This window comes from Panthera uncia, chromosome B4 (assembly GCF_023721935.1).
Source record: "Panthera uncia isolate 11264 chromosome B4, Puncia_PCG_1.0, whole genome shotgun sequence".
Classification (NCBI taxonomy): Eukaryota; Metazoa; Chordata; class Mammalia; order Carnivora; family Felidae; genus Panthera; species Panthera uncia.
The window spans coordinates 134,643,272-134,660,471 of record NC_064809.1 but is presented as its reverse complement, the minus strand read 5'-3'; the positions used below and the strand labels follow the sequence as shown (position 1 = coordinate 134,660,471).

Below are 17,200 nucleotides of genomic sequence, written 5' to 3'. Positions count from 1 at the left end.
CTGCAATTCTTTTCATGAGGGCTTTTTAACATATGGAAATATCTTAAGCTATCATGTTAAGTGTTGGCTTACATGGAGGCTGAAAATGTGGGCTACATTTTGTTACAGTAGGCCCTCTTCTCTATCCACACTCCTGCCCCCAGACAATCTCATTTACCTCCATGGCCTCAAATATGTTTACATGACTCCAAACATGGATTTCCAGCACTGACCTGCCTTCTGAGCTCTAGTCTTGTATACTCAATTACTTTTTTAAAGTCCTCTCCATTGGGAGGTCTCAAAAGCATCTCAAACTTAGCTTGCCCCAAAGAGAATCTCGGTTCTCTCTGCTCCAAACAAAACCCACATCAGAACTATTCTCCACATCACACCTTTCCACTTCGGTGAACGTACGATCATCTACCCAGCTGCTCAACAAAGCTTTAAAGAGTGATTCTTGCTTCCTTCGTTTAGCCCATCCTCAACAATCCACCCACAGACCCCGTGAATTCCATTTCCAACACACAGACCAAACGCAAGCCCGTCTCTCCACGGCCACTGACCCGCACGTGTCTAAGCCGCCATCATCAGTAGCCCCAGGAATTATGTCTCAGCTTCTGCTTTTTTCCACCGCAATTCATTTTCCACGTGGCAGCAAGAGCGGTCACTGAAACACGTGAAGTGGGTCTTCCCATTCCTCTGCCGAATGCCACTTCCCAATGTACTTCACGCAAGACTCACATCCCCCCATGGCTTCGGAGGCCTTGTGCGGTCGGACTCCTGCTTACCCCTCTGACCTAGTCGCCCTCATGCCGCTGCTCTCTGGTCACCAGGCGCTGGCCCCATTAGCCGCCCTCCTGGCCGCTGCCCACGCGAAGCTTGCCATCTCGGGGCCTCGGTGGCTTGTCGCGGTCTTGTGAATGCTCTGCCCCAGCTCTCAGAAAAGGGCCGTCTCAGAAAGGACACCCCATTCGCCATCTGTATCACCGTTTTCTTCACAGCACTCGCTGCAGTATGTGCCACCCTTGCTCTTGTTTCATCAATCTGTTTACCTGCCAATTTCCTGCCATTCTCATCAGAACGTAAGCTTCACAAGCGCACGGACCATGTCTGCCTTCGTGACTGCTGTGGCCCCAGGGCCTGCCGGGCACACCATTTGAGGAAACTTAGGCTCTGAGCGGTTAAGCAACTTGCTCAGGACCACACAGCTGGCAGTATGTGGAGCTGAGATCTAACCTAGGGTTTTTCTAACTGCAAAGCCCATGTTCTTCCCATGGGGCGCCCCTTGCTCTACGTCCTGAGCCACAATCCAGGCAGTTCCGCTACGTTTATTTTCCATGCTTCCGGGAAAGAAGCTGTATTTTCTTCCTCACTCCTTCTCCTCTAATTAACTACAGCAATTGATCATTTAAGCATTTGCTGTCTGCAACTCAACTTCCTCACCCACGAAATGGGATTAGTACTAGCACATACGGTATCACTGCTGGGAAGATTGTATCACCGATATTTTCAAAGTGCCGAGAGCCTTGCCTGGTACACAGAAGGCATTGTGCAAGTGTCTGCTGAAGAAATGAAATACCTTCGTGAGCACCTACTGTGCATCCGGCACTGTGCAGACAGGGGCAGGAGAAACGGTGCCACTTCTGTGCGTCCACCAGATATGCTCACGGTGAGGGCGTGAAGGGCCTGTCGATGCACGTCACGGCAGTAAGAAGAGAAACGGGCAATAACGAATGCTTACCACCCGGTGCATTCATTAATTTCTACCCTTGGACACTCCTATGGGTCAGCGGTGTCATGAGCCCCACGAGTGGTGAGGAAATGAAGGCACGGAGCTTACAGGGTGTGCCTAGAGTCACACGGGAGAGAGGCGGGGGACCTGCCACCCTTGTGCTCACTTCAGTCTGTGCCTTTCAACCACTGCGCTTCACATGGTGGCGGAAACAATTACACCCGTTGCTATAAAACATCACGCAAACTCTCGCGCAACTGATGTAAAATAAGCACGACACAGCTGTGTGTAAATGGAGGACGCATATTGTGTTGTTTAAACAACAACCACAACAACAACAAAACGCACTTAACCTAGTATTTCCAACTTAAGGTTTTAATTGAAACAGTGATCAATTAATGGAACCTCCAAGAAGTCATCTCCACTGGCATAACTGTCTCTGGTTGTGATGACGGAAGTCTGATGAATGACTTAATACCATAACCACTACATTTATAGGAAAAACGTACCTTTAAAATTCATGTATGTTAGGGGGCGCCTGGGTGGCTCAGTCGGTTAAAATTCATGTGTGTTTTATACAAGGTAAATCAAATTTATACTGTGAAATGTCACCTAAATAAGATCTAACTGAAAAAAAAAAAAACCAAAATAAGTATATTGAAAAAATCTGTAAGGAAGAGAAAAACATATTATATCATATAACTCAAGGGGGAAAAAGTGAATTTGGAAAACAAGGATTTTTCATAGATGGGCCTTTGTGGCTGAAACAATCAGGACCTTGGACAGCACCAAAAAAAAAAAAAAGTGCTCCTTTCCTGTCCCCACCCCCACCCCCTCCCCCCACCCCCAGACTGGACTGGATTTGTACTAGATTTTAAACGTTAGGATTCTTTTGTATTAGATCTCAAATGTTAGGTTAAATGTCAACTTCTCTGCATTTTACAGTTCTGTCTTAATTTTAATGACTCTCATGTAGAAACTGGTTCCTTTACGTGCAGAACTTACTGATGAGGAACATGTAAAGTCTTTCTCCTGCAGAGACTGGCGTTTCTATCACAACGTCTTTGTTCATTCATTCAGGGATGGAAATAGAAAGACAGTAATGACATCTGAATAACATTTGGGTCCCAGGTATGGTGAAAAGAGCAGGAAATTGATGCCTTCGGTAGATACTGGGCACAGGACACACACACATAAAATGCTGATTTTTGATTTAAAATCTACTCATGGGCAGCCCAAATGACCCCAATCATTTCTCTTTATCCTATTTTGCAACATGGGCATCTTTTAGCAGTTTCCAAAGCTCTGTGGCTAGATTCACAGGTTACTGAACAAAAATGTGTCTCAACACTAGTTTCCCAGAAAACTCATAAGCAAACCTACAAGATGTATTAAGGTGGAAAAATAGAAATTCTTATATTACTAAAATTGTGAAAAAATTGTATTTTTGAAATATCAACATCCATTGTGACCTTGAACAAAACCCGTCTGCAAATACCTAGACTCCGTATCAAGCAGAAAAGCCTTCCCCTACTAGCTTTTATAATGAAACAGGCTGAAAAAATGCAAGTGCTTTGCTGGTTTGCTCTTGGAAGCAGTAACATGGTCGCCAAACTTGCTGTGGCCGTTCTGTCCCTTTACAAATGTTGTAAGGCTGGCCTGCCTTCCTTTCTTCTTCTTCTAAATGACTGATTGAGGTGGTGATTTAATCCCCTGCAGCATGTAAAACGAGGCTCTCAGAATCACCAAGCCCTTGGGTAGAGGGCAGGGGAGCTGTTGGCTGTGCGGGAGGATTAACCGTCCAGGGCATCCAAGCAGCCACAATGCAGCCGTCAGCATGTTTTCACTATGCAAGCCCCACATTTCCTAGTTAGAAAACACACAGCCATTACCCCTTTCTGTGTTCCCACACAAGGCTCCCTTTTGTTTATTTGTGTTTGTTATTATATGGCTTATACCGCATGTTTGTTTGATTCCACTGGTGTGCATACATCCATTGAGAGAAGAAGAAAAAGAAGTGTCTATTGCAAACTTGTTAAAAGGGAAAAGGGACTCCCACTGTTTTTTTTTTTTTTTTTTTTTCCTTTGGAGGGCCTCTATTTGAGAACAGGATGTTAACTCTTTGTGTCCCAGAAAAGAATGACTTCTTTGTGCATTTTAAATTTTGAAAGGAGGCTTCTTTACTGATGGAATGTCATAAATGAGAGAAAAAAACGTTACAGATTACCACAATTCTGGAAGTTGACGTTTCTTCAGAAATCGAGAGTACATTAGCACGTGGGACAACTTTTATTTCATTCTGAACATGCTTAAGCTGTTTGTACAGAGCAATTTACGTATGGCTACAAAAAAACTTAGAAGCACTTTATTCTAGAACAATCGGTATTTCTGTAAAACTTGTGGCTGGGTCTTCGTTGTTTTTATTTTGGAAGATTCAACAGGGGCTGTGCAAAATCTAGACAGTTTAGTAACATGGCTGTTCAAGAACGTTTTATGCATTCGTACGTGACCTCCCTCTGGAGCTCTCTGCTGGTTACATCAATGCTCTGGGCGGCCTCAAAGATTTCAGTGCTCGTTTAACCCAGCTCCACCTCTAACAGGAGTACGTGTATAGAGAGAAAAGGACAGAAATAGACAGATGTAGGTCAAGCTAACTCCTGGTCCCCAAAACTACTTCTGCAACTCCAGAAAGTGGAGCCGTGGCTGAAACGTGGAGTGGCTTTAGGAGACAGTGCCTTTGAAACTGAATGAGACGTGGACGTCCTTTAATCCTGTGGTCCTAGGCACAGAGTGCCCTTCACGGAGGAGGCATGAAAGTGGGTAAGAGGCAGGCATGCGCCTGTGAGAACAATGGGTCTGGAGGTCTAGTTCCCCGGGGGATTTGGAAAGAGAAGAGTTAATGGCCCTCACGTTCTCCCCACTCACTCCCTGTATCGTCCCCACAACGTTCCAAAGGGCTGGGCTCAGTGACAGCACAGCCCAGTCCCTAAAATGAAGAGGGAGCTTCTCTATTCTTCAGCATCTCTCGAATTAATTAGCTGGAAATGAGTCTTGTCAATGTTTTGGAAAGGCAGAAAGGGTGAAAAGAGATTGCTAGAATTAATCACAGTGAGAAACCTACTTCAACTGCCTGCCAGAGTTCAGAAAACCCAACGAGCAGAGAAGAAAAGTAATCAGGCCGACCCGCCATCTGAAGGAACAAATGGAATCCGAGCAAATGCCCCAGTCTTTGCCGAATAAGGGATACGCCCTCCAGGAAAAGAATTTATTATCTGCCGCCACAGTAAGTACAATATATGACTTAAATGCACACTGTATCCATGGGGACAAAGGAAACCGAACGGTTACGTTTCTAAAGCAAAGAAACCACAAAATACTCAAGTTACTTTCACTTTCGAGCTCATACACATCTAACTCTATTACCTAAGACTCACGGATGCCTGAATTTGTACTTAACAAATCTTCAAACACTTGCAATGTTATATGCTGCGGAAGATGGAAAGTCCGGGAAACAGATTCCCAAAATTCAGATGCTTCAATGGAGAGTTCGTTCACTAAGAGAAAAAAAAGAAAACAAAATTGCAGATATAACGGATCTATTTCTAAGAATCACCCAAGGGAAAACACACGCGCACATGCACACGCGCACACGCACGCACACACGCAGGCACGCACACAGCTGAGGGAGGGACCTGAAACAACCCATTCCACAAGACGAAGGGGGCTTACCTGCATCGGCTGCCTCGCCAGGAAAACCCGATTGCTGTCAGAAACTTTTAGACCGCACAGAAATTTTGACGTGCTTTTTGTATGTCTCCCCCCAGACGAGTCGGAACTTCTCATTTTTAAGAAAATGGCAGCTTAAAGCTCGACCAAAATGTTATTTGCGATTCAACCGAGGGCTTTCTTGGCCATCTGAGAAGGCAACACGCTCCCATCCGGGTTCTCGGGAAGAAGCTCTGCCCGTGGGCAAGGGAACAGGGGGTGGGGGCTGCTGTGCACAAACCGGCTGCTCCCCCCGGCATACTCACCAGCGGAGGTGTGCCACTGGTGGATTTCAGAATCAGCCTGTCACCCCTCTTTTCAACTTCCAAACCCATCTTTTTGAGCAGGGAGGCGTCGGCCAGCCCCTGCCGCTCCATCTTTGCGATCAAGTCCTGGTTCTGACTGTTGTCTTCCGTAAGGTTTCGGATGGCATACACCACCCACTGGGTCAGGACTGGAAGTGGGGTGAAGGAATCTACCAACACACTTTCCCGGTTCAGGAGTCGCACGCGAGCACTACCGGAAAGGAGGGGGACGAACCCGGCACTGGCGAACGAGCTCCTCCTGACCATGTGTCATGAGCACCCAGAGGGGGAAATGATCGAACAGACGTGACACAGGAATCGTACAGGTATGTCCCACGTGCGTGTGCATGTGTGTGATATCCAACAACGGGCACACAGACGTACTTACTTAACGAAGACCCGTTGAATGAACGAGCAAGGAAGCAAAAGCTGGGAGCAGCCACGTCTGAGGTCTATGATCTCTCTCTCTCTCTGTCTCTCTCTCTCTCTCTCTCACTCACACACACACACACACGCACGCACGCACGCACGCACGCACGTTGGGTAATGTTATGGAGCCACCAGGGAAAGAATAAGAACACTACAGCATTAGTCACAAAGATGCCAAGTTAGAGGCAGGCGAGAGGACTCATCTTGTTTAGAGCAAGCTCAGTTATAAATACGAATTGTTCCCTAGGAGTCACCATGGAATTTCCCTCATTCCGCCGCATTTGCAAGATGAAGCCAGAAGGCCTTTGAAGGATTTGCTGTATTTAGTTTGAATACTTGTGCTCTCAAGAAAGCATCTCATCCCCTCGGCCTTGCCGGGCCCCGGCCCTAATTTTGCGTGTCCTGCACAGCAGCCTCCACAGCAGACAGTAGAGAGCCCATGAAGACGACAGAATCGCTGCATTTACTGAGGTCTTTTAGTGACCAAGAGCTGTGAAAATCTCAGGGAAGCGTTAAGTTGCCGCTGCATGTTGTTCTACAAGAAAACTATAGAAGTTGCCTCGGGTACCAACCAGCATTCGGCGCTGGGTCCAGGGATGCATCAGACGGGTCGAATACGGCGGGCCTGGCACCTTCTGCGGTTCCGGAGGGAACATCAAACACCTGGGGTGGGGCAGATGCTTTCTCCAATGAAGAAAGGCCTCCCTGCCCACCATCGGATGGAAGCTGGCAAGAAAAACAAACCCTTTCCCCGATCGTCAGATGTTTCCTGTGCAGGCATTTCTGGTGTCAGAATGGGGGCATCTGTGCCCCCAAATTGTATCAGGCTCTCCAGTCTGAAGGGTCAACACTTCTGACCCTGTCCCAGCTCCCAGCATAGTGGTGAGGCCGGTGCTCAGACATTTCTAGCTCCCTCAACTGGACACAGGAAGCCACAGAGAAAGGCTTCAATATGTATAAAGGCTCTTTCTTGTAGTGTTTGGGAAAGAAAGTGAATCAAACGGTTTCCCTAGTTCGATAAGCTAAAGTAGGGGCATCAGGGTGGCTCAGTCGGGTAAACGTCCGACTTCAGCTCAAGTCATGACCTCACGGTTCCGGGGTTTGAGCCCCGCATTGGGCTCTGTGCTGACAGCTCAGAGCCCGGAGCCTGCTTCGGATTCTGTGTCTCCTTCTCTTTCTCTCTGCCCCTCCCCTGCTTGTGCTCTGCTCTGTCTCTCTCTCAAAAATAAACATTAAAAAAAAAAAAAAGCTCAAAGCAAAATGGTAAAAAATAGGCTTGTCCACCAAAGTCAGACAAACCGAGGCATGGAAAACGTGGCAGTTTTATGTTCAGGACGTGTCTTCTTGGGGTTAAAGGGTTGCTCCGTCCCCGTCCCTCTGACACACCCACGCTGGCTCGCAATCCTGACAAGGTCTCGGAGTTCCTCATGGCCTCTGCGCTCCCCTGCTCACAGGCAGTCCACACCGGCCCACCTCTCCCGGAGGCGGCCTCGGGCAGTGCCGGGGCTGAGCAGACGTCTGCTCGCCTCTGGAGGTTTATCATCAAAACCACTTGGGAGTATAAATGACTAACCTGTTCCAGACGGCACAGAACAGGAACTGTGGACACCTGGCTGATGCTGATCCTACAATTAGTTGTCCCCCTTTGGTGGGAGAATGCCCTTTTGCCACTTATCGGGCATCCTTCGATGACAAAGCCCAGGCCCTTTACAGGGCTGTATTTCCTTTCTGGAGATCGAGTCCGTACAAACATCCAGATGCATAAAGGCCTAAATTAGAATTTCCGCCCCTTTTCCACAATCACCGAACCCCCCCCCCCCCACCCTCTGCGCCAGTATGAAGAATAAAAATGAGAATCCTGGGTGACAAAACTTCTGATGCGTTAGTGAATTTCTGAACAATGAATTGTTTGCCGCAAGTACTTTCTCATCCAGAATGACCTCATTCTACAAACTCCTCACTTTTTGTACCAAACCGGGGTGGGGGAGGGGGGGCGGGCAGTGATCAAGAGATCGGATTGAAGGAGCAAGCAACAGAAGGGTAAATTCAGGCAGGAAAATAAATACAGACGCTTGAAGAATTTTGGTTCGTGTGTGTACGTCCTGAGCGCTAAGTGACGGGAGCGGAGTACTTCTTTCGAAGGCTTCCTGTTAGTTAATTCACTGCAACAGAACTGAACGCGGGAAAACTGAAGTCTCACTGAGAGCTCCTAGAGACGGGGGCGGGAGGTGGGGCGCTGGCTCGGCAGTGAGGGATCCCACGCAGCCCGGACGCTGCCAGATGAAAGGCGGAGCGTCTCTGCAGCGAAGAACCATCGTCCAGAGCTTCAGGGATCAAAGTGCGTGTGAGGGGGAAATGCCCCCCCCCCCCCCCCCCCGTGGTCGCTGCGCACCCTTCGTGCCGGGCGCCCTTCGCCACCCGGGCTGCCTCTGAGCGCCGGGAGTCAGGCGCGCCCACCGCGTGTCTCCGACGGCTCCTCCAGGCGCACCGCGCTCACCTGACTGTGACGTTCGAGGGCAGGAGCCGCACCAGATTCGCGTCTGTGCCTCCAGGCTGGCTCCAGACACAAAGTGAGTTGCGGACTTTGGAAGCCACGGCTGTCTGTTTCTACCTGTCCACCCAGACGCCCTGCGAGCTCCTCGGGGGCAGGTGTGACCCGCCTCTGTTCCAAGCACAGTGTCGGGAGATGTCTGTGGGACCTCCGAACGAGGAGTGCTAGCTCCCACTCGCCACGTGGGTGGGGCCGCGGTGGCACGGCAGTGACCCACACAGGCTGTGCTTTTCCTTCGGGTTCCTGGTGTGGTTTGCTGACTCAGGGCTTTGCACGGCGGAAAGATCAGATGAAAGAAAACCACTACAAACGCAACCCAGGCGAGGAAGCTGCGTGCGTGGTGTCGATACAGGGTATGGGACAAGAGACACCGGGAGGATTCCCACGTGGGCAGATGAGAGGGCAGATCTCAATCACGTGCATCGTGGCGAGGCAACCAACGCGCCTTGTGGAAGCGGTGCCACGGCAGCTTAGTGGCACTTCACCCTGGAAGCGCTGGGAAACGAAAAACCCGCGCGCCCCCCACTCTGCACGTAGCAAAAGGGCAGCCCAGAGGAGAAGGAGAGGGGTGAAGATTCCCGGCGGTCAGACCGGGCAGGGGCGCTGCTCCCGGCTGGGCCAGCACGACTCCGGGAGCACAACGCAGCCGCTGTGAACTTCTCGAGGGACAGATTCGCGGCACAGCCACGCGGCGGACAACCTAACATAAGAAGCAGTCAAGCCCAAAGCAGAAAAGGCACGTCTGTCTTTTTCTGCACCTGGTGTTCAGGAGGCAAGAAGATGTGCGTAGACGGAGTGGGGGGTCGGGAGAGGTAGGGCCACACGCTGGAGTCCGCTCCTTTGCACACCTTGAAGGTCGGAAATAACCGAACAGCAACACCCCCCCGCCCCCCCCCCCCCCCCACCCCTCCCGGCGAAAAAAAACAAAACAAACCCCCCCCCCCCCCCCCCCCCGCTGACGTTTCACATGAATGTATGTTTCCCATTCTCGTCAATGTGAAGTCGTATTTCCTCCTGAAGGAGGATTTCGTGAAGTTCGAACGCGGTGCCCTGAGCAAACAGGAAAGGCCTGCCCTGCTTCTCCACCCTCGGTGAGCACCCACACTCGGGGTCTGTGTTGTCCCATCTATAAATTAAATGCCACACAGACATGCTCTCCTTTGTCCCTATTTCCAGGGAGAACGCTTTAGCACTACTGTCTAGGGACTCTGACTTAATCATAATTAAAAAACCAAATTTAGCGGTCGTTTCTTTCACAAAATTTGAGTTGAAAAGAGAAAACACCGAAACAAGCCCTTACAAGCGGCGTCTCACGCACACGAGCCTGGCTCATGAATATGCATGGCTCTCCTCGTTAGCGGCTGTGAAAGCCCGGAGCCCTGGGCAGCCTGCGCAGCCCTGGACAGCCCGAAGGGTCGCTAGGGAGATTAAAGGGAGTCCCAGTTAATATTCACATTGCCCTCTTGTTCCCTCTCTAAAGAGACAGACAGAGAGAAAGAGCGGGGGGAGAAAATTAAACATCTTCTAAAGTCTAATCCAACCAACACGTGAAGTGCTTTATTGTGCGCCCGGCTTTAGAGAGACAGCTTCTAAAGTTTCCATAGCTACTGCAAATACAAGGCGTGAGCCTGTGCGCGACAAAACTGCCCTGAAAGAGCCTTGCAATCAGCACTCGAGTGAGGACTCCACAGGGCTGGCCGGCTCCTCAACAGGGCACTCTGGGGTCTGGACACAGGCACAAAGGGGACAGTGGCAATGAGCACCCCAGAACTGCCGTGCTTGGGAAGGAGGCTCCTCTCGGGCCCAGAGCCGCAGCCCCGGGCTTCAGAGAGACCCAGCTCAACACCGAACCCTGCGGCCTTGGACAAGTCGGGTGGTGAGGTGTTAGTGAGGCACAAAAGTGTAGGCCCGGAGACAGTGCGATCTAGAAAATCTCCCAACACGGATGTGACGAACCAGCAGACTGACGTGCCATATTCACTTTAAAGTCAGAGAATTAAAACACCGCAGTTGGAAGTGTCCGATGAGAAAGGTTCCATCTAAGAAGGGCAACACCCGTTCAGTTCTCAGAATCAGACACCTGTGTACCCAAACGCAGGGCCCGGGAGGACAGGGGCTCCGTTCTGGTCACCGCTCCAGCTCTGTGGCTGGAAGGATGCTGAGAACAGTGGTCAGCAAATTAGGGCCTGTGTTTTTGTACGGATGCAAGTTGACAATAGTTTTTATATTTTTAAATCATTGGGGGAGAAAAATCAAAAGCTACTACTAACTGGTGACACATGGAAATTATTTGAAGCTCAAATTTCAGTACCCATAACCAATGAAGTTCTACTGGCACTTTATTCATGCCCATTCACTGACCTACTGACTATGGCTGCTTTCATGTTCCAACGGCTGAGCTGTGGAGGTGTGGTAGAGACCGTCTGGCTAGCAAAGCCAAAAATATTTACTAAATTTAAACCTTTACAGAAAAGGTTTGCCTACCTCTGGCCTAGAACACGGAAGGCACCAATAAATATTTGTTGAGTGAATAAATGAGCTTTTTAAAGTCCTGGCATTGAAAGACTTACATTAGTAGGGCGCCTGGGTGGCTCAGTCAGTTAAGCGGCTGACTTCGGCTCAGGTCATGATCTCACGGTTCGTGGGCTCGAGCCCCATGTCGGGCTCTGTGCTGACAGCTCGGAGCCTGGAGCCCACTTCGGATTCTGTGTCTCCCTCTCTCTCTGCCCCTCCCCCTCTCACACTCTTGGTGTGTGTGTCTCTCTCTCTCAAAAATAAACAAATGTAAAAAAAAAAATAAAAACTCACAATATCTAAATCAAAACAATTTAGCTTATGTTAAAAGATTTTGATAATGTGTGTATACATACTATCTATGTAATATCTATGATATTTTACATGTTATGAACCTGTACGTGCACAGCATACATCTATATTTAACATCATAACATACACAATATGTATATAACAAATGTAGGTACTATATACATAGGATCTACATTTAATTTTTGCTTTCGGGATACATTTTGAAAAATTATTTTTAGACAACAAGCCCATTGATGGCATGGGATTTACGTACTGCCTAACAAAGTCAACTATTTAGCAGGGCACAGAGCATAAAAACCTTTTACAAAGTTGGTGTGAGAACAGGATGTTCGATATGAGGCGAACCTACTTGATCAGGTTTTCGGGTTTCACAAAAACCGTGTAATTACCTGCCACGGTATAAATTAAGGTTTTCGTAATACGAAGTTCCGGTTCTGCTAAAGATCAGGATGCTTTCAAACGACTTCCGTATCTAAACTAGTATCTTCACAGAAGTGGTAAAACTGAAGGATTTTTCAGAGTGCAAAGAAGTAGCTCAGTTTAAAATGCTTCTGAAAACGCTTTCCCTTGCTAAAAGACAAAATACTTCTAACTAAATATGCCGATTCTGTCAGGCAAAGGACGAGCAGGCATCGAAAGGGCGGCTTCTCTTCCCGCGGCAATGACTTCCTTCCGCCTTCCTGCTAGCCACACAAGTCAGAGAACCTGCCCGTGTCGGGGGGGTGCTCTGGGGGGCCCCGCTTCCCAGGTCCTCACCAACCTCAGCCCTGCTCTTCACGTACTGACTTTCTGAGGGGAAAAAAGTGGCGCCTCTCAAACTGCTGCCCCGGGATCCCTGGGCTCCCCCGAGGCCTCTGCCGGAGGACGAGGACCTTGTCCAAACCACAGAGGACGTCCGAGTGGAGGTGGTGAAGGAGGAAGAGCTCACGATTCAGGGGTTTCTGGAGGGTGAGGGGCACCCAGCTGCGGACAGACGAGGGCCGGCGGTCAGGACACACCTGGAAAACACGGCCACCGTTCCTTCCCTTCCCGGGGCAGCACATGCTTTTCCTGCACGGACTGACTCGACCTCCAAGGGCCAACATACTTCCCTTTCCTTCTGCCTTCCTCTACCATAATTACCTTCTGCTCTTAACTCTCATTATGTCATCCGGCTAACCCCATGCTCTCCTCCGTCAGGAAATTAAAGCAGAAGTTTCTGCGGTGCGGATTCCATCCGGGGTCTCCCCGCCTGGCGCTGGAAGCCAGAGCGTGCCCAACAACCGCCACAAACCGCCCATCTGGCTCCCTCCTCCTTCTCCAAATCGTCGGCCTATCTGGTATCTGATTTCCCTCCGCACTTCTGCATTTTAATAGGAGGGAACATCTGTGGTTCAGGCGCTCCAGCGCCGTGCGGATCCGAGCCGTTCGAGGCTCTGCCGCGTGTTGTGTCCCGGAGGCACCGACAAATGGACGCGTGCGTCCTCGCTCATTTACCAATTACTGGCTGATTGTGAATCCTGAGCGTGGTAACGGGAAGACTGACCCGGCTGGTGGGGGCGGGGGGACAGCTGCCAGATTGGTGGATCACAGGCCACAGTCTGGAGAATATGAAAGAATACTTGTGTTTAGCACGCGCTCCAAGAAGGGGCAGGAAGGAGTCATCCCGGAACCACCCCCTCTGCAGGCAGGGGCCGTTTCCTGGCCTCTGAATCCCCAGGGGACTAGGACGTCACAGGAAGAGCCACGAGGCCCAAGAACACAAACTGCCCAATCCTGACAGAGCTGTGTCAGACACTATTCCTGGCCTGAACCCCAATCAGCCCCTTCTAGGTGATTCTGGAACAAAGGGTGCATTCTGGGACCCGACACTGAGCACCTCGCGGGCCTCTGCTCCTCTCTCCCCACCTCAGGTGGCTCCGCGTCCCCAGCACCGTCACACGCGTGCGGACGCGGTCTGTCTCTTGCCCCCCACCCCCTCCACACCAGCCGGGTTAGGAGCGCTTGGTCCTTGACAAATCCCACACGTATAAAGCCCAAGCCTCCAAGATGAGCAAAGTGACACCGGCCGAGTGACGGGAGGAGGAGGCCCCTGCCCTCTGTCACCACACCCGCTCCCCACACCAGAAGCTCCTGCGGCCGAGTGAGGGCTGCGTGGGTAGCTCACAGCCGCGGGGTTTTGGAGGTAAGGGGTCCGAGGGCACTGCGACCAATTTCGTACATGACACAGTCTGGAGTCACTTGACTCACCACTTGAAAGCGCAGTGTGGCACGGGGCGGTCAGAGCGTGGTGTCCACATCCCACGACAGGTCTCGGATCAGAAACGGCCACCACCACTTCTAACTGAAACCACACTAAAGGCTTCTGGGGCCGTGAAGTGGTTCCATGTGCGTCTGGGGCCGCACTCCAGTGTCACCTCCGAGACGCCGGGCGAGCCCCTGCGTGTCCCGTCTCAGCGGCGCCTGGCACGTGGCGGGCACGCAGCACGCGCTCGGTAAGCGGCGCGGGAAGAACCCCCAGGGCCCATCACGCTGCGCGCCCCCCTCCCCGGGCCCCCCTCCCGCGCCCCCGTCCCGCGCCCCTTCTCAGGCTGCGGTCACGGGGTGAACCGGACCCCTCCCACAGAACGGGTGATCACTTGCGTGCCGGGACCGCCGGCTTCGTCCCCGCAGCTGCTGGCGCGCGGAAGGAGAGACGCTTTCAGCGTCCGCGGGACGAATGCCCCCTGCCCGTCTTCTACCTACTTCGAAGCCCTTCCGGGACAGGTGGGCCGTGAGTGAGAGGTTACTGAACACACGCGCGCGGGGGCCCAGCCCCACACGAAGTCAGCCCTCGCGTGCAGGGGAGCGTTCGTCGGGGAGATGCGCTCTGGACACGACAAACTCCTAAAGGCACCGTGCCGCCCTGGTGCTGCGATCCCCGCTCGGGGCCGCGGCCGGAGACCGCGTGGAGCCACCTGGGACGGCCCGGCCCCCGAGGACGGAGCAATCGTGAGCAGAAGCCCGTGGTCGCACAGCAGAGACCCCCCGGGGGCTCCAGGCCCCGTCTGCCAGGCAAGAGGACGTCCGTAAGGTACCGTGTGCCCTCTGGGATGAAGGAATCGTCGGGTGAGCAGCAGTGACCTTCTCCGCAGGGACTCCGCGGTAAGCAAGGCTTTGCGAGAGGAACCGATTCCAGCGCCTCTCACGGAACCAAGACCGTCAGCGCATCTGCACGAAACAGTAAGAGCAAGCGCAGTAAACGTGTCGGCAGCGGCTGTGACACGCCCAGGACACGTCGGGGCTGTTCCGGGACCCAGAGGAAGCATTCAGTCCTCAGGATGCACTCTGCAGCAGGTACGGCCACCCTCCTTTTACGGACGACGACACAAGACGCCGGGGCTCACGCTGGTCCGAGGTCACACACCCTCGGGCGGCTGAGCCAGGGTGGGAGGCGGGCTCGGCACCCACCCTCGCGACCACCGCGCCACCTACTTCCGAGCACTTGTCCGTGAGCGTGGCCGACGAGGAGGGAAGTGGGGGCGGCGGGGGGGGGGGAAGGAGGCGGACAGAGCGGTTCTTCCTGTGGCTCAGTCTAACCGCAAGCCTCCTACCTCTGCCTCCAAGTCAGTTAAAGGGATGGTGGGTCTGCTGACACTTGAAGTAAGGTCCCTTTCTCTTCAAAGCAATCCCGAAGGACAGAATAAGCTTGCAGAGATTAGAGTGACTACCTCTGCAAAGCACCCCTGGAACTAGCTAACGGACAGTTCGAGGAGCGCCAGCGGCTTGGTCGGTTGCGTGTCTGACTCTTGGTTTCGGCTCAGGTCGTGACCTCACAGTTCGTGAGATCGAGCCCCACGTTGGGCTCTGTGCTGACACGGTGGAGCCTGTGCGGGATTCTCTCTCTCTCTCTCTGCCCCTCCCCTGCACACATGCACGCTCAGTCTCTCTCCCCAAATAAAGAAATAAACATCAAGAAAAAACAGTTCAAAATGAAATTAGTATTTGGAGTAGAAAAAGTGAGTAGTCTCATCTAAATCACAGAAGATGAGCGTCAGTCTAGCGCTAACGAAGTCCGAAGTTTACACAGCACAGCTAAGGGTCAGAAATACTTCTAAGAGAGCAAGGCTTCTGTTTCAATGACAAACAAACAGTGTGGGGGTTCTGGCAGATTTCAGACTAGACGAGACGCAGCAGGTGCCCCAGAGGGTGTGTTCACAAACCGCACGTGCCGGGGGCCTGAACACGTTACCACTGTCACTGGTCACCCGGGACGGTCCGCTCCACGGGTCACCGTGCTGGCTTGTCTCCCCCCACCCCCCCCCGACCCCCCCAGCTCCCAGAAAGTCGGCAGTCAACAGGGGTGGGCCCGCAGACGCGTCCGTTTCCCGCCCACACTCCTCCGCCCCGAAGCGAGCCCGTGAGCGGTGGTGTTTCTCATCCTGTGCTGTCGGCTTCCACTTCTCTCAGTAGCAGGGGAACGAAGGACAGAGCACAGACCCGGGAGCCCACTCATCCTGGTTACGCGAGGAGCTCGGCCGTGTCCGTTTTGAAGGAAGACCACTCGGCAGAAATTTATCACGTGCAACTGCCTTCCACGTTAACTGGAAATAAATACCACGGGCCCACTGGGCTATTGATATGAAGGCCAAGCTGGTGGTGGTGGTGACGTTAAGTTCTAAGGTTCTTCCCTGACATATGTCTCTCTTACAACTTCTAAAGTACCGGCCGCCTCACTCTGGCGAGAAAAATCTCATTCCGTTATAGAAATCTAATACTCTAACGTGTTTTTCCTCCTCTCTGCAAACAATCTGCTCCTTGAGCATTATACTGGAATTAGCACGGGATTTACATCCAAAGATGCGAACGGCTGATCACACACCCGGCTGTCTCAAGAAGTTAGCCATGATCTAGTTGCTCGTCAGCAAATGTGAAGACACCACGCTCCATGCTGGGAAAACAACAGTTCCCAGGATGGTCAGGTCCCCGCCCTTGTGGCATCTACATTCTAGAGACTGACTCACCGGACAAGGGCAGTGGGAGGCGGCCTCTCCGAGGAGGCACCACCACTCTCAGACCCACAGGCTACAAAGAAAGGGGTGTTGGGGCAGAGGGCTGCGGGCCGTGCACAAGCCCCAAGGCACGAAGAAAGGTCCGGGGTCACCTCTGTGTCGGGAGAGTGGAAAGCAACAAGGCTTTCCACGGGAAGGCCTCCCTTGCAGGGAATCGGGATACGGTGAACAGTCTGTGTTTTACTCCAGTACAATTAGAACCTGGGGCAAGAGCGAAGTAGAAAAATGAGGACCCTGTCTTGGGTAGCCGTGTGGAGCGTGGTTTCGAGAGAAAGTGTGGGAACGGGGGGCCCAGGAGGGGTCCGCCGAGGCCAGAGGAAGGTCCTGGAAAAGGACAGACCTGGGCTCAGGTTCCAAAGCGGCCACTTCATACGATGTGCAACTTGGGGCCAGTTGACGCAACCGCAACAAGGTAGAGCTGGTCAGGTCACGTGTGAGGACGGCGGGAGGGGACACCTGCCGTGTGTCTTGCCCGGCCCCCGGCACACCTGAGAGACAGCTGTGGAGTCCCCGACCCCTCTGTCAGGCTGGGACTTCACTACCCTTTGCCTTGGCTGCTTCATCCATTCGGGGGGGGGGGGGG

General features: G+C 52.2%; 1 protein-coding gene across 1 annotated transcript in view; it reads right to left on the bottom strand.

Moving 5' to 3' along the window:
* Window positions 1-3,981: 3,981 nt before the first annotated feature.
* The window catches only part of ATXN10 (ataxin 10), a 167,948-nt gene continuing 154,729 nt past the window's right edge, over window positions 3,982-17,200 (bottom strand). The window contains exons 11-12 of the mRNA XM_049626527.1: window positions 5,743-5,930; window positions 3,982-5,265 (exon numbers count right to left, since the gene is read on the bottom strand). Coding sequence (XP_049482484.1) covers window positions 5,263-5,265; window positions 5,743-5,930 — 191 coding nt within the window. The 3' untranslated portion in view covers window positions 3,982-5,262. The remainder of the gene's footprint in view (window positions 5,266-5,742; window positions 5,931-17,200) is intronic.